General features: G+C 37.9%; 2 protein-coding genes across 2 annotated transcripts in view; one reads left to right on the plus strand and one right to left on the minus strand.

The window, feature by feature from the left end:
• abce1 (ATP-binding cassette, sub-family E (OABP), member 1) overlaps positions 1-7,628 on the plus strand; it is an 83,152-nt gene extending 75,524 nt beyond the window's left edge. Inside the window, exons 15-18 of the mRNA XM_043699036.1 lie at positions 1,258-1,400; positions 2,229-2,351; positions 6,470-6,581; positions 7,116-7,628. Of these exons, the coding sequence (XP_043554971.1) occupies positions 1,258-1,400; positions 2,229-2,351; positions 6,470-6,581; positions 7,116-7,163 (426 nt within the window). The 3' untranslated portion in view covers positions 7,164-7,628. The remainder of the gene's footprint in view (positions 1-1,257; positions 1,401-2,228; positions 2,352-6,469; positions 6,582-7,115) is intronic.
• Positions 7,629-8,750: 1,122 nt separating this feature from the next.
• Positions 8,751-18,295, minus strand: part of otud4 (OTU deubiquitinase 4) — a 110,993-nt gene continuing 101,448 nt past the window's right edge. The window contains exon 18 of the mRNA XM_043699024.1: positions 8,751-17,970. Coding sequence (XP_043554959.1) covers positions 16,345-17,970 — 1,626 coding nt within the window. The 3' untranslated portion in view covers positions 8,751-16,344. The remainder of the gene's footprint in view (positions 17,971-18,295) is intronic.

Raw genomic sequence — 18,295 nt, forward strand, 5'->3', positions numbered from 1 at the left:
GCAGGACTTATGCACTTAATGGTAAGGTCCTACAGAGTGTTGCTGAACAGAGACCTTGGAGTGTAGGATCATAGCTCCTTGAAAGTGGAGTTGCAGGTAGATGCCTATCTTCCTTTCCACCTGTCCACTCCACCCTGCTCTCTGACCTATCACCTTCATCCCCACCCCAATTCACCCATTGTACTCTATGCTACTTTCTCCCCACCCCCACCCCCTCTCATTTATCTCTCCACTCTCTAGGCACCCTGCCTCTATTCCTGATGAAGGGCTTTTGCCCGAAACGTCGATTTTCCTGCTTCTTGGATGCTGCCTGGCCTGCTTTTCCAGCACCACTCTAATCTAGACTACTGAAGTATTGGTCAGAGTATTGAGTACAGGAGTTGGGCGGTCATGTTGTGGCTGTACAGGACATTGGTTAGGCTACTGTTGGAATATTGCATGCAATTCTGGTCTCCTTCCTATCAGAAGAATGTTATGAAACTTGAAAGGGTTCAGAAAAGATTCACAAGGATATTTCCAGGGTTGGAGTATTTGAGCTTTGGGGAGAGGCTGAACAAGCTGGGGCTGTTTTCCTTGGAGCAGGGAGGCTGAGGGGTAACCTTATATAGAGGTTTACAAAATGGAGGGGCATGGATAGGGTAAATAGACAAAGCCTTTTTCCCTGAGGTCAGGGAGTCCAAACTGGAGGGCATAGGTTTAGGGTGAGAGGGGAAAAGATATAAAAGAGACCTATGGGGCAACTTTTTCACACACAGGGTGGTACGTGTATGGAATGAGCTGCCAGAGGAAGTGGTGGAGGCTGGTACAATTGCAACAGTTAAAAGGCATTTGGATGGGTACATGAATAGGAAGGGTTTGGAGGGATATGAGCCAGGTGCTGGCAAATGGGTCTAGATTGGGTTGGGATGTCTGGTCAGCATGAACGAGTTGGACCGAAGGGTCTGTTTCCGTGCTGTATATTTTAAGTAAAAGCTCAAATGTTAGAATGCTCGTGAGATTAGTGTATTGAACTCCAAGCTGGTTTACCATGCTGTGGAACAAGCCCCTCTGCTCTTATTCAGGGATTTCAGCAGCACACAAAGGTATTAATGTTGCTAAACTGTTAAAGCTGTGCATGGAAACTTGCAAGTTTGGATCTAATGCTTTGAGCTATCTCTGGAGAGGCTTATTTGTGAATCCATTTTGTTACACTCAGTTAATTTATTTTCCTTCAGTATTGTTTTCAGTATCATTGTTGTTAAATGTTTATCTCAACAGGTCCAGAATCTATCTGGAGGTGAATTGCAACGTGTGGCACTGGCTCTGTGTCTCGGTAAACCAGCAGATGTCTACTTGATTGATGAACCATCAGCATACCTGGATTCTGAACAGCGTTTAATGGCTGGAAGGGTAATTAAACGGTAAGTACTTTGGGTGAATCCAAAGTAGTTATTTACTCATCATTTTTAAGGTCAGCTGGACACAATTGATTTATACTTTACAGCCTGTCAGAGTTCAGTGTACATTTTAGGTTGACACTAATTGGTCCTGACATTGTGATGAGGCATTAAACCAAGGTCTTGCCTATCTGCTGCTATTGGCAAAAGATTTGGAAGTTCTCCTAGTGTCCTGATCAAAATGGTTCTGTGAACATATGTCAGCAAAGAAAGATTGAAACTTATGATGCAGACAATGAGAAATCAAAACCTCTTAGACATATGAGGGAGGCAGACTGAATAACTTCCAAAAGGGCAATGGATAAATGTTTAAAGGGAAACTATTTACAGGACTATGACAAAAATGTAATGGAATGGTATTAATTGGATAGCTGTATCTAAGAGCAATACAAGCTTTTTGTGATTCATGCATTAATTCGCTGTAGTGTGATCTTGCTGTATTATAAATGGCACTGTGTAAGCCTGCATAACCCACGTCAAAAAGCCTCTTTATGTACTATTGTGTGATTCTACAACTCACTTTCCAAAAGTGGACTTGCTAAAATCCAACTGATGTTCTTATAAAATTGACGCTAGTTGTAAATGTATTTATATATTTCATAAACCTATGAAATAATGTTATATCGTCCTGTTAACTATCGCAATTTATACTAATGACAAAATCAACTTTTTTTCGCATTTGTTAAATCTAACATACTTGTTGTCTTATTTGGTTATAATGAAATGGATTTATTATTTTGAAATCTTTATAAATTACAGAATTGTCAGTGATAACTGTTTTTTAACTTCTAGCTTCATTCTCCATGCAAAGAAGACTGCCTTTGTTGTGGAACATGACTTTATAATGGCTACCTATTTGGCTGACCGTGTGATTGTATTTGATGGAATACCATCTCGGAGTACAATAGCTAATCCGTAAGTTTTTGTTTTTGGAGGGTATATCCATTTTTGGTTAATTCAGATAAATTTCACAAGTGGTTCGTGTAAACTTGAAACACTAAGTATCTAAAATTTTTAGGTGATTATTGCTTACTGTAAGTTTTTAGTGTGAAAAAGAACTTTGTAACTGACTTTAAAGTAGTTGTAAATAACATACACTAAGATTTATTAGAGCAGCTGGAATGCCTGGACTGCAGTATGTGAAATTGAGGGGCTGTCCTGTGAGAACATTTCTCCACTAGCTATCCCTCTCTTGAATCTTTCTGGCTTCATTACTGAACTGAAATATGTGTTGGGAGATACACGCTTGACAGATTAGGTGGGGAAACGAGAATCTGGTGATTTTGTACCAGACCTTGAACATGCTTTTTGTCAAGAGGTGCAGAATGCAAAAACTATTAACACGATCAGTAAGGTACAGAATGTAGACAATCGAGAAAGGATCAGATTTGACAGAGCAGAATTTAACAGATAATATATACTTACTATCTATCTTTGTGATAGTTGAAGGACGATCAGCAACTTGTCATTCAGTAGCATAAATCTTAAGTATCACTGACGAAAAACTTTGTTAAAGCTGTGTCTTGCTGTCATCAGGACAATTCACAAGAATACCAGTAACGAGGAGAACCAATATTTATACTGAAAGAGGGGAGAGTGGTCCATTGTCAAGGAGAATACAGAAGTTAGTGGTGATAGTAAATTGCCTGTCTGGCGCAAAGTCTGTGAAGATTTGTAGCTCGGGTGCTCGTTGTTGTGGTTCTGTTTGCCGAGCTGGGAATTTGTGTTGCAGACGTTTCGTCCCCTGTCTAGGGGACATCCTCAATGCTTGGGAGCCTCCTGTGAAGCGCTTCTGTGATCTGTCTTCCGGCATTTGTAGTGGTTTGAGTCTGCCGCTTCTGGTTGTCAGTTCCAGCTGTCCGTTGCAGTGGTCGGTATATTGGGTCCAGGTCGATGTGCTTATTGATTGAATCTGTGGATGAGTGCCATGCCTCTAGGAATTCCCTGGCTGTTCTCTGTTTGGCTTGTCCTAACAATATTATTATAGGACAAGCCAAACAGAACAGCCAGGGAATTCGTAGAGGCATGGCACTCATCCACAGATTCAATCAATAAGCACATCGACCTGGACCCAATATACTGACCACTGCAGCGGACAGCTGGAACTGACAACCGGAAGCGGCAGACTCAAACCACTATAAATGTCAGAGGAAACATCATAGAAGTGCTTCACAGGAGGCTCCCAAGCACTGAGGATGTCAGCTAGACAGGGGACGAAATGTCTGTCTGTCTGGCATTTATTTAAATTTCATGCTTGGCAGATTGACCCTGATTTGATCATGAAATGGACTTAACAAATTTCAGATCAATCAGGCTCTAAGTGTGCTGTCAGTGTAATTCCTGGCATACACTGCAGTTGGACATTTGTTCAATAATTCTGAATCTGTTGTGTTGGACACATTAAGTTTTACAATTGCAGGCTAGTTGGGTCCAGTCAGTACCTTGTAAATAGCTGAAGAGATATACAATGACCCACCAGTCTTTGGGACATACGGCCTTCATATCTGGAATCACGCTGGCATTTGAGTGAAAGGTAGAATGTCATTTTGGCCCAACAACTGCATCCACTTGTCATTCTATCTACATGATATAAGAACACAATTACTTCAGTAGCAAAAGAAGACAGAATGAAATAAGCAGGCAATGACTATGCTTTGGATAGAGTTGAGAGAAATAAAAAGGGATTTAAAGTATTGGAAGATGTGATCAACTCTCTGATAGCAGCTATGAAATAGTTGAGTACAAAAACAAAGATTCATAATCTAGAAAAAGCAAAGTGGTTATCTTGGATAAGTAATCTGTCAGGTAAATGGCAAATGCTTTGACTGTGCTCGTGAGCCATTTTTGCAAATGTGCCAGCAGGCAGCATTAGATTTACTTATGCAAAAGATGTAATTAGCAGCCTGTTGATGAATGATCATTTTCCTAGTGGTAACAATGATGTGAAGAAGTTACTCATGCTGTTTTGAAAGGGAGAAAAACAAGAAGGCGACAGAGGTGGTAGATGCAAGTAGAGTCAACCGGTGCAATGAATAAACCGATTGTCACAATTTTGTTAATAGAAAAAATGAGTGGTCATTAAAAACCACAAGGCTATACAGAATCTATTTAAACCTCCAGCTTTACTTGACCCTGTATGGGGTTTGCTACCTAGAAGAGTGCATGGTGGCAGATTCAGTATCACTTTAAAATGGGAACTGAATGTAGACGTTGACTCAATGTGACCCTGGAAAAGCACGGTCAGGCTGCATCTGAGGAGCACGAGAATCTGTGTTTTAGGCAGAAACATTACGCCCAAAACATCGACTCGCGTGCTCCTTGGATGCTGTCTGACCTGCTTGCTTTTTCAGCACTACATTTCTGACTCCGGACTGCAGATGCTGAACAGTCAAAGTAGACATTTGCTGAGCTATCAGGAAGGAGCAGGGAGTAGAACTAATATTTAGCTCTTTCCAGCACAGGTAACTGACCCAATGGCCACCTTTGCAATTCTAGAATGAGCTGCCAGAGGAAGTGGTGGAGGCTGTTACAATTGCAACATTTAAAAGGCATTTGGATGGGTATGAATAGGAAGGGTTTGGAGGGTTATGGGCCAGGTGCTGGCAGGTGGGACGAGATTGAGTTGGGATATCTAGTTGTCACGGATGGGTTGGACCCAAGGGTCTGTTTCCATGCTGTGCATCTCAGACTCTAGATCTGAGAATTTTGTTAAAAGGTTCAGCAATAAAGGATAAAGTTAGGCATGTGCAGTTAGGTCAAAGTTCATCCATGATCTTGCAACATGGAATAGACGAAGCATAAATTAGCCAATTCATGTTCCTGTTCATACTCCTAATATCATCAATAGGGGTTCCATGATTAGAATTGTAGTAGGCATTTAGATACAGGATTGATGGCTGGCTGGCAGGCTGCAGAAGTAGGAAAAATGGTCTGGGGGCCAGTAACCCAGCAGCATACTCCCACATTTCCCAGGGACAAGTTGCTAGTGAGATCTAGAACACTAATGGAAACTTGCAGCCATTTAGATGAAATTAAGCCAAGATCCGGCCATTTCACAGGTGTAGTAGTTCTTTCGCAACAGTGCATGGGATACCTGACATGTAAGCTGCGGAGTGAGTCTAATTGGGAAGGAGTTCCTCAGGGTAGATATTTTATAATCGGCCTGTTCAGAGATGTTATTATGTACCTCTGGAGCAGGGGAGATGTGAACCCAGACCTCCTAGCTCAGAGGGAAAGACTGTCATTGCACCACCAACCAAGGATACCTAAACACAAACAGAAAACTGGTCACTTACACTAGCGCTTCAGTGGAGGCTCACTGATGATATTACCTAGTATGGTGACAACATGTCTGAAAATGAACCTTCCTACTCAGCGATCGAACTTACATCCAGAAAGTTAATATTTCTACAACAATGTGTTTGCCCTAGTAAAATTGGATAGTCCTTGTGATAGGAGTCTCTCTGGAATTCTTTTCTCTTGAACACTGGATATTTTGCCTAATCCTGTTAATGTTATTGCTGGATAAAGTTGACATTTTTAACATTTGGCTGTGAATCCTACATGGTCTGAAATGACCTTCTGTTGTCCCTACTTGTGCTTTTTATAAGGTTAACCTTAACTAAAATTGCTATATCTATTTTCTATATCATCTCCATGTGCTATAGCTATAACACAGTTAATTAATGCAATCTCAATTAAAGTACCACGAGCAAGAGTTGTTGTTTCTCCTCTGTTTTGTACAGGTTAAGTATGCTCTGAGAGATGGGCAAGTGCAATTGAGTGAAAGTAGGCTTTCAGAAGTGTTGTAGACTTTACAAAGATGTAACAAAGGGGTGAAATAGTATGTAAGTGATCTTGAGACAGAAACATCAATTGTGTATTTTCATTTTGTATGTTGATGCATTTAGAAAGTTGCTCTCACTCTTGGTCTCAAATTAAGCCTAATGAAAATTATTCATATTTGTCAAGCAATGCACAAGGCTTCAATTAGAATACACCTGTAATTTACTGCACTGTTTGCTTTAAACAAGTCCACAGACACTGCTTGCTGGAATGAATAAATTCTTGTCTCAGCTGGAAATCACATTCCGAAGAGACCCAAACAATTATAGACCAAGGATTAATAAGATGAATTCTATTAAGGTAAGCAAGAGCTTCTATGCACATTGGTTTTATTCATCACTAATATGTACTCTAATATAAAATACAAAGAACATCTCACATGACTTAGTATTGATAAATACAATTCGTTTATTCAAGCTCCCTTGTACCACTTAAATAAGAATTGGCTTTAAAGCTTTTTGGAATGCATTTCTGTTTAAAATTTGCATAAGATACCTGAAGTGAAAAAGCTAATAATTAGAAATAAACAAGGAGATTTTTCTGACCATGCTGTATGAAAATATCATTAAGAGTTTAAATCAGCACTAGTACTGATTGTTGAAAGTAGGATCATACCTGAAGTTCCACACAGTATATTTATAGACTTGTTTGGGGTAATGTGCATTCACTCAGCTCTTTCTTCCATGTTGGCAAGTGTAACAGTGGGAGGTGATCAACTAACGGGCTGCTCTTAAAATAGTTTCAGCAGCACTTAATTCTCCTTTTGAGTTTAATAATTTGAGAAAACATTTCAAAGCTTTTTTACCTATGACTTTTCCCCTTATCTTTTAATAGGATGTGGAGCAGAAGAAGAGTGGAAACTACTTTTTCTTGGATGATTAAACTTTCATTTTTTCAGAGCCAAACTGGTGGATCCACATTGTCATATTCAATACAAGAAACATTCAGAATGAAAACTGACAGACATCTTTTACTGTTCAATCAACAACTACAGAGCAGTTCTTAATTTTGAAAATGTTCATGTTCCCCCACTTAATATTTCTAGATAATTGGTGTATGCTCTGGAAATTGTGGTTTTATCACATCTACATTTATTTATTCATGGCTGTGATGAAAAAATGCCAGTTTCAGGCAGACAAAGTAGAAACTCATTGAATTGGTGAAAAACAACCATGTTCTGTAAAAGGTGACCAGAGAGGTTATGGTATATTTAACAAAACAAAAAGTGGAAACATCAATTCTGCTTTATTTTTACATCCGTTTCTTTTGACAATAATTGCATTTTGATGAGTAATCTTTTATTTGCAAACGGTGTCCTACTGACAATATTAAATCATATCAAATGTATCCTCTGTTTTGTTTTTTTTGCGGGGCTCTAAAGTGCAAAAGATGAAAAGCATCATTACACAATGGAAAAACTACACATGGAGTACAATTAATTCTTTTTGCTGTCTTTTTGGATTTGATTTTGTTTAAGGAAACCCTCTTTTAAGCTACCTGAGTATTTGAAATCTATCCAAAGGTAGAAGGGAGGTGTTTTGATAGTATGGGGATTCATTCAGTAATTCCTGTCTGCTGCCAAGGTGAAGGATACTGTGTTGGGTTCTTGAAGTTTGTTGCTTACTGCAGCTGTTGCTGAAGGTCAGTTGTAGATGGAAAGCCTACATGAGTAATATTCTATAATTGCAGACAATCTTGCACTGTAACTGATATAGACCCAAACTACAATCCAGCCAGGGAGGAGGAAAGGAAGTTCTTAAAAACCTGTTTTGGGAGAAGAATTTAAGCAATGCATTTATGTCCATTCCAGATGTGTACAATTTGCACTTGAGCATATTGGTCATTAAGCTGTGCCACCATCTGTTTGTGGGGCAAAGCCAAAGCTACAAGTGACCACCCAGGTCACTGTTGCACTCAATTGTTACTGGTTTAAATTTTTACCAGTGATTAAACAATCAATCAATATTACATTCAGGGTGTAGAAAGCCACAGATTGCATAAAAATGAAAGAGGCCCTACATGTAAATAGGGACAGGTAAAGGAACCATGGGATTTACTTGTTCAGTATGTAGATGGTGTGTAACATGCAAATATGAATGCCTATATTCCTGGCAGTAACCACTCTTCCTTTACATGTTATCTTTGAGCAGTTTAAAGGCTGGTGCCATCACAACCATGAGATTCAGGACTCCTTTCTGCCATCCAGCCACCAGTGGACCCTACAGCCATAGCAAACTCATGGGAGGTCTTGAGCGGGGGGAAAAGAATAGTAAAAACCCTATTCCTAACTCGACAGTTGACTTGTGAAGGGTGTTAAACATTAACAAGCATTTCCAAAGTGATAGTCAATTAATGGGTAAATTCCTGTCCAACTGATTTGTGTTCATATCAAATCCTTTTTACCTCTTCCTTGCCCTTGTTTACTATCTTAAAGAGCAATGAGTATCATAATCTAGGACACACACTTAATTTACTATGCAAGGCACCAGTTTTTAATGTTTTGTTCACAAGTACTTAAGATAAATACAAAATAATGAAGCATATTTCCACAACCAATGTGAACTACACACTGAAAAATAGAAAAGATACAAAACAGTTAAAGTTTACAACCAAATAAAACAGTCCAGTCTAGTTCAGATTATATTGCATCCCTTAATGCATTACACAGTAAAACATACTCTACTAAGATCAGCACATTGCAATTAACACATTCTCAGAAGTAAATAAACAATCCAATATAAATGAATATAGGTCTTAAGTAACTTGGCTATTGAGCAACCAACAGTGTTTTTGTTGATAACAGGGAAAAAATATGTAGACACAATCCTCCCATTAAAACGGGAGAAATGATTCAACACCTGATTTGGACATTCCAGTAATAGTCTTATTGCATAACCATAATTAAAACATCTCCATTGTCTCATATGATTACATTGTGAATGGTTTCCTGATGTTAACAAGTGCCAGTGCAATGTATAATCCCTGTCAAGATATGTAACACAATTAGCAATTTAACTTCAAATCATTTTTCAATAAAAAGGTTACAACACTTATTGTAAACTGGTTACACTGATACATTTGAATGTGCCAGGTTATACTGACATCCAGTTAGGCAATACGTTTGTTTTGAAATTCTCATCTTTATTTTTAAATCCCTTGATTTGAAATTGTCCCTATTTCTAATCTCCTGTCCAACAACCTTCAAAGATGTGTGTGCCTGCATTCTATCTGCTTGATCACTGATTTATCATTCAACCACTGAAATTTGTCCCTTCAACTGTAATGCCTCAAATTCTGGAATTTCTTCCCTAACTTCTTGACCGTTCTTCCCTCTTCAAAGATGATCTGCAGGATTTATCACTGATCAAATACCTGGTTGCCTGCTCTAATATCCCACAGTCACATGACAAGTTACACTAACATGTCCTGGGATTTTTAAAGATACGACTTAATTACAAAAGCAAAATACTGTGGATACTAGCAAACAAGCTAGACAGCATCTGTAGAAAGTTGATATTTCAAGTTGATAAACTTTATCAGAATTATGCTAAGGAAAAGGGAGGAGTAAAAATAACTTTGGTTGTTCAATCATGAATATTTTATTTAATCATTCTACATATACTGTCTGACCTGACTTCTTTTCTACTTGAATTACAAGTTGTTAATAGTAAAGGGTTTGTTTTCATTTCTGTACACAAAAGGAAACTTTTTGTAAAATAGAATGTAAAGTCAATATTTAGAATAGGTCAGTTGAGACAGTCACTTCATGAATGTAATAGCTTTCAGTTCAAAGGCATTGCAATCTCTACCAGAAGATAATGCATGGCTATGAAAGAGCATAGTATAGTTGGAACAGTTACAATTAATCCAAATGGCCTCTTTGTGCCATAAATGTCTTTGGTTATATTGCACAGTATCTGAGAAAAGTTTACAGGGTACACAGGATAGTGAAAAGCTGCAGTCAAACTTTTAAAAATTTGTCAAAAGAAACCAAATAAAGGTCCATCTCTGGACAACATATGGACAAAGTTTGCTTTACAATATTTTGAATTTAAAAATTAATTTTTACTATTTGCCAGTTAATGTTTTAGCTGATAAAGTGCAACTTTCTTGCCCAGGCTTTTACTGGTACCAGTGACATGGATCCAGTGATTACAAGAACAGCACAGAAAAATCAGTGATAAATCACTCAACTCTTTTGAACTCAAACTTTTCCCCATTATCAACTACAACATTCAAGTCAGAGCTGTGATGGAATATTCACCGCACTGACCACTTAATACCATACAAAATATTTTATTGCAAAAGCTTGAGAGTCAACAAGTGTTTTACAAGAAATCATAGTGGGTGCTCCATGTGCACAAGTGTACTGTCTTCCAAGTTCAGTGTTGGACCTACCATTTTGAATCATTGTCCAGCTGCTTTGATCAGTTGATTCTTTTTCACCCATTACACTACTGTGTACACAATCTGTTCCTAACGCCTTTAGATCTCGGAGCAGAGATCAATACCATTTGTAAGACACCAGCATCAAAGTTCCTTGTGACAACATACCAAAAGAAGCAAAGACTAAGGTAAGCCAGGAGTTCTGAGAGATTGAACTTCATTCAAATAATTAGACTATATTTTTAAAAATTAGATATTTTCATTCTATCCTCATTTGTTTAAGCTTTATACACACAGTATAACCAAAGTAATGAAGTAACTGCTACAAAAGGGAGAAGATGTTCAAATCTGATTGAAATACTGCAGCATAGAAGCACTCCCATGGGCTGTTAGATTATGCCAGTGATTTTAAAATAAATATGTCAACAAATCTTGTGGGCATTAATCAGAAATATACAACATTCAATGTAAATATTAAAGCAGAGAAAAGGCATAAACTAAACAGTACCAAGTTATCTGAGGTAGGTCTAGGCAGCCCAATGCAAAGGCACATAGTAGGACTTGACAAAAGTGGTAGACACTAAGCAAAAGTTAACACTTGAGAATCTTATAATAATTTTACAACTGTTACCACAAATCTCCACTGATTGTTGCAAAGGAAACAAAAGTGAATGTTTTTAAAGTGAGAAATCAGGACAGTTGCAATAGGAGAGGAGAGTATTCAAAATAAGACCTTGGATTTAAAAGTATGAGCAATATAAAATTCACGAACCACAATATATAGTGCAAATCTCCTTTAAATGACAATGTCCTATAATTTCTTCTTTCACATGTTAGGTACTCTGTATTCACTTGAAAGGAGAATTTTGTTATTGTGCTAAAAACCTGTTAGTTTGTTAATCATATGACATTTGTGTTTTGTCTGGACAAATTTATAAGCTATTACCGATAATAAACTTAAGTCCAGATTTTAACTGATCAGTGGTCACAATTAAACCCTAAATCTCAAACCATTACCCCTCTCACTGTTTATATCGACAATTTAATGGAAATCAAACAGGCTATTGCGTTTCTGCCTATCCAAATATATGTACAATATAAAATTACCATATCAGGACTAGAATTTTGAAATTATCTGGAACTAAGTAACATGCAAAGTACAGTAACCATAAAAAGCCAAACAATGTGAATTAAAGCAAAATACTGTAGATGCTAGGAATCTGAAACCGACAAAATGTGGAGAAACACAGCAAGTCCAGCAGCATCTATAGAGAGAAACATGCTTTGAATCCAATAGGATTACTTCAAAATTTAACAATATATTGGACTTGAAATGTTAACTCAGCTTCTCTCTCCACAGATGCTGCCAGGCCTGCTGAGTTTCTACAATATCTCTTAAAAGTATTTTCACATTGTTTCAAACAGTTAAGTTCAACTATTCAGTATACAGGTTCTAAATAATATACACTTTATTTTTCAACATCAGACACTTGACACAACTTAATAAAGTTAACGATTCCTCTTAAGGTGACAGAACTGTGGCCAGGGATTTTTTTTGTCTTGTTCTTTCACCTTTTGCACATTTCTTTGATCTAAAGTTTTAAAAAAGACGTTGCTCTTCAAAATTTAAGAAATAAATACGAGACAAACAAACAAAAATTACTTAACCTCATAGTTTATCACATGTATCACTTTCTTTCCTCACAATAGAACTGTTGGAGTCATTATTGGGAAAAGAAAGAAAGAAAGAGGCCTATCATTATGGTAGGTCTTTTGATTTCAGATAAAAGTGCACCTGTACTCCAAAGCCAGCCTGTTGAGTTTTATGCCTCACATATATATCCTTCTTGAGAACTCTAACAGTATTAATATCAGTTACTAAAATTTACATATTGGGCTGGTAACAAACAAAAGCTAGAAAAAGAGCATTAAAACAAGGCTTTCAGGATAGAAATAGATTACTGCAGCCAGTAAGGGGGAAAAGATGGGCCATCTAGATGACAAAAATAAGAGTAAAATAAAACTGGACAGAGATTTAGGACAAATGTCAGATACAGAATGCAGTTGAAAACTGGGCAGCACAAAGAGAAACAGAAGAATTGTACAAAATAGATAAAGAGGTAAGACAAGGAGAAAACCAATGGTCAGTTCAAATTGAAATATGTCATATTGCAGAGAACTGACTGCAATATGACCGCCCAAGTACTGAAAATTCAAGGCTCCAAGACATTTCAGAGGATAGGAGGCTCAAAAAAAGTACAGCGTAGTTAATTAAAGATGACAACATTTAGTATATTAGTGAAAGACGGCCTTAGTTCTAAAGATTAACATGTAGACTCAGTGTTGTTATTTTATATCCTCATTTAAACAAAGTCATTTAACATGGGGTGTACAGGAAACATTAATGAGCCCCAAATCCTCATTTCTTTTCCTGCTCAGACCTCTTATGTTATTGCATGATAACTCCAAAATCCAGAAGTCAGTGCTTGGAACTGTGTCTGTACATTGATCGACATGTAGACCACAGGAACAACTGCATGGCAATGCAACTTACAGGGAATGTTATTTGTGAGAAAGATGCAGGGATAATCATGGATGATTTTAATTTGGATACAGATTGAATGAATGTCATTGGCAACATAGCCTGTAAGATGAGGTCACAAAGGATTTTTGGGATTGGTATCTTAGAGCAGCACATTCAGAACCAGACAGCAGACAAAGTAAAGTGCAATGAGGCACGATTACTTAATGATCCCTTAATAAAAGGGGTCCACAGGGAGCAGTGATCATAACATCATTCAACTTGAGGGAGAGAAAACTAACTAAGATTAGTGTTTTAAACTTAATTCTAAGAGTATGAGGACACTGCTGGTTAAAGTGAATTCGGTATTAAGTGGTAGATATTTAAGGAGATATTTCACAACGCTGAGCAAAGATACTTTCCTTGAGAAAACAAGGAGAAGATAGTCAGCATTTGTGACTACAGTTAAAAATAAAGTACTACACAATGAAAGTGTAAATTTCACAAAGTTTGCTGACAGGTCACAAGATTAGATGAATAAGAAAAAAATCAGCAAACATAAATAATGAAGACACATAAGAACAAAGCTGGACAGAAATATACAAACTGATACTGAGAGTTGCTACAGGTATTGTTCTAAAAAAGGAAGAGAGTAACCAAGTGTGTTGGTTGTCCAGGCTGTAAATCATGGGAAGTAAGGAAACGACAATTATTTGCATCTGTCTTCAGTGTAAAAGACAAAAATAACATGCCAGGAACTTAAAACAATTACAATCAACAGGGCAAGGAGTAGATGCGTGGTTTTAGTTTTCCAAATTCCCTTAGTTCTGATAAGGTTCCATCAGCTAAGGGAAAAAAACGAATGGAACTCCTATTTGAGAAAGGAGGGATAAGAAAGAAAAACAGATCTACAGGCCACTTAGCTTAACATCTATCACAGGGAAAATACTACAATCTATTAAGATCATTCTGATAAACTACTTAGAAAATCTTAACTCACAATCAGGCAGAGTTAACATGGTTTTATGCAAGGGAAATAGTGTTGACATATTTATTACAGTTCCTTAAAGACCTAACAGTATGTGCATTAAGGAAACCAGCAGATGGGACATACCTGACTTTCCAAAACATACTTTACAAAAAAGAGCTTATTAAGATGGATGTAGAGGATTGATTAACCAATAGGAAAAAGAAAGCGGGAATAAATAGGTCATTTTTAGGTTAGCTAAATATAATCAGTGGAATACCACAGGGGTAAGTTTTGGTCATTATCAAAACTACTTAAAATCTATTTCATTGACTTGGATGAAGTGATCCAATGTATGGTTGCTAAATTTGCTGATGACAAACAAGGAGAAAGATGCAAGGACTTTGTAGAGGGATACTGAAAGATTAAATGAGTGTGCAGAAAATTTAGCAGATGGAGTATAATGTGGGAAAATGTGAACTTGCCCGTTTTGGCAAGAAGAAAAACAGTACACCGTTTAAATGGAGAGAGATAGCAGCAAAACAGTTTTGAGGGATTTGAGTGCCCTGGTACATGATTTACAAAGTTAGTAAGGAAGTATAGCAAATGACTAGGAAGACAAATGGAATTTGTAGTTTATTGCAAGTGGGAAGGAATGTTTAAGTGGGGAAGTTTGCTACAATCATATTGGGCATTAAGACCACATCTGGAGCTTGGTTTTGCTATCCCTATTTAAGAAATCACGCATTATAAGTAGTGCAGAGAAGGTTCACTCTCTGATTTCCAGCAATACAAAGAAATTAGGCCTCAAAAGAAATTAAAGTTCAAAAGAATATGTGTGATCTTATTGAAACACAAGTTCATGAGGGGATTTGACAAGTAGATTCTGAAAGGATGTTACTCCATATGGGAGAGACTAAAATTAGGGAGCACAGTTCAAAACCAAGACCCCTTGCACGTAAGATGGAGATCAACAGATTTTTTTGTTTCTCAGAAGGTAAAGTGTGTGGAGTTCTCCTCAGAGAGACATAGCATTGAATAACTTTAAGGCTGAGCCAGATAGATTATTGACTGATAAAGGGATCAAAGGGCTTGAATTGGAAAGTAGAGTTGAGGCCATAATCTGATTTTTAGATCAAATGAGAGAGGAGATTTGGTACCATATTGCCTACCACTGCTCCAAACTCCTATCCACACTCTCCAAATGTCTAAGTAGGTGTTTGTGCAGCTATTGTAAAATTTAACCCCTTCATATTCTCGTACTGTAACATTCCATTAGTCACTTTGATTTGTTTTATCCCTTACATAGTGATCCATGTACACAGACTCCCTAAATAACTTTGGACCTAACTTTATACCATTTAAATATTATTCTGATCTACTTTATGGACTACAATAGATGATCTTACACTGAAATGGGATGTAATCCACTGGCCACATTTAATTCACTTATGTAATTAATGTATCTACAATCTCTGTCGTTGGTAAATTTGTATCTTTGACCCTCTCAAGGAATCTAAGTAATTAATAAATAGCGAATAACTGAGGCATCAACAATCAATTTTTGAGGGCGCCCACTATTAACCTGCTTCCAATATGGGGAGACCTAACACAGATTTCCAAAATTATGAGAGGAGGGGGTTGATAGAGGAGGAAAAAAAGTGTCAAACTGATCCCTCTGGAGAGTGGTTCAGTCACCAGTGGTAACATTTAAAATGACAAGGGGTCAGACTCGAAACGTCAGCTCTTTTCTCTCCTTACAGGTGTTTCCAGACTTGCTGAGATTTTCCAGCATTTTCTCTTTTTTGGTAACATTTAAAATAACTAACAAAGCACCAGCAAGGTCCCCCACCCTCCCATGTAAGGGGTGATTACAATCTAGAACCACATCATCTGACACATGGTAGAAGTATTCCATGGGAGCTTTCAAAAATGCATTTGAGCATATACATTAAGACAACTTATTATTTGCAAGGTTACAAGCAAAAGGCTCAGGTACGTGACTAAACTGGATTGCTATTTTAAACTGAAGAGGCACAATGAGCCAAATGGCCTCCCTACTGGTTTTAATATTCTAACAAATCTGTAACTGCTGTAAAACAAGAGTGTTTAAATTCTTGCAAAAATAGCTGTAAGATCAGTTTAAATGTGATGGTTCTGTTTCTGTGTCAATGCTTTCCAAAATTTACTCAGTATTTTCTAACAGCAGGATTAGGCTTCCCCCCTGCTCTATATCTCTGTTTTTTAAAACTACTATGCTTTCCTTCAAATGACATTCCACTGACATTTTCCACATCCATCCGATTCTGAAATTCCTTTACATCATGATTTCTCCTGATGCCAAGACCAGTTTCTTCATCCAGTCTATTTTGGCGCATAGAAAACTTTTGGTTTTTCACTTTTTCTTGTTTATTTTCATTTTTGCTTTCATGCCTGTCAGTACCAAGATCTATGTGTATTTCCGGATTCTGTGCAACACTGTTTACACCCTGAACACTGCCAGCTTTAGTTGGTGACTTGCTCTCATTTTTAATGCTATCTGCTGCATCCCTATTGTTAACATGGCTATCGGGTAGGCAACATGTGGTTTTTGATGCCCACGTTTTCCCTTGCCATTTTTTCCTGCTCATTTCTTTTTCGCCCTTCTTGCGAACATAAGGAGAACGTCTGTACACGGTCCTTTCTGAAGAACTATCTTCCTTTACATAATGTCTTTCCTTTCCCAGAGTCTGACTGTAAAACTGCACCGGTTTGTTATTATTTAACATGGCAGGCATTTTGTAATTATTCTCGGAGGTGTGATCCAAGAGGGTGACTTCTGCATCATGTGCGACAGTATCAACATTTGATTCACTAATGCACTGCAAAGTTAAGTCGCTTCTGGATTTCGCTTCAGGATGTTGACTAGCAACTTCTAATTCATTTGCATCAGCTCCTGCAACTTTGTGAGCCTCAAAAGATTGTGTGTCCACACCAGAAAACCCACTATCAGGTGCTGGATTTAGCTTTTCTATCAATACTGATTCTTTATCCCTTTTAAGGGTTGAGTGTTGCTTTGCACATCCTTCACCAGGGCTAGAGACTGATTGTTCCTCAACCAAGGGATATGTATCACCAATACCACCACCAGCTTTTACCAATAATCGAGAACCTTCAAAAATGACAGGCTGACTCCTAGTCAGCCTGTCGTCTTCAGCACTGGTCAATAATTTTGGCTGTCTCCCCATCTCTTCCATTTCACATCTCTGTGTGTTGTCTGACATTGGTTCACCTAGATCTGGTGCGCCAACCTTCTGATCATTATTTACCTGCAATGGAAATACATGACTTGGCAGAGCCATATACATTGGGTGAAAACTGAAAGCGTGCATTTGTGCTTGCTGGCTAAATAATGCCTGTGGTACAGGTGGCCTCCAGCCAGAATGTTGGGTTCCATCTGCTATCAAATTAGGAAAATACCTTGGAAACGAGGGATTAAGGTTTTGAGGTGACTGCTCAGGAATTGGTGTGTCTAGCACTGGTTTGCTTTTGTGCGGCAAAAGTAATGTAGCAGCTTGTGGCAATGGTGAATGGCTGTGAATATCACTGATATCTCTCTGTACTGAATGATCAGGAGCATTGGTCTCTGCAGGGCTGGATAGATGAGGTGGACTCATAACATTCTCATTCTGCATTACTCCAGCAGTCGCATGGAACCAAGGATTTGGGTGAAATATTGGTGCAGGGCTCCTTGGATAGATTCCACAACTTTTCAAATAAGCTTGGTTCAGTGGATATAGATATGAATACGGTGGCCACAATGGTAAACTGTAAGCCTGAAAGGAAAAAGAAATTGAACTTCAATAATAAAAATGCACAAATCATTTATATGCAAAGTAATAAATCACTGGCTTCAAATACAGCAATTCCCAGACTATTAATGTGCAGACGAAAGCCCTTCATCAGTAAGCTGGCCTTGTGCCCGAAACGTCAATTCTCCTGCTCCTCAGATGATGCCTGACCTGCTGTGTTTTTCCAGCACCACACTCTTGACTCTGATCTCCAGCATCTGCAGTCCTCACTTTCTCCTGTTAACATGCAGACCTCCATCATGTCAGTCGCTTTATGCCTGTTCGTACACATCCCAGTTCCACCCCTTGC

Source organism: Chiloscyllium plagiosum, chromosome 1 (genome assembly GCF_004010195.1).
Source record: "Chiloscyllium plagiosum isolate BGI_BamShark_2017 chromosome 1, ASM401019v2, whole genome shotgun sequence".
Lineage (NCBI taxonomy): Eukaryota > Metazoa > Chordata > Chondrichthyes > Orectolobiformes > Hemiscylliidae > Chiloscyllium > Chiloscyllium plagiosum.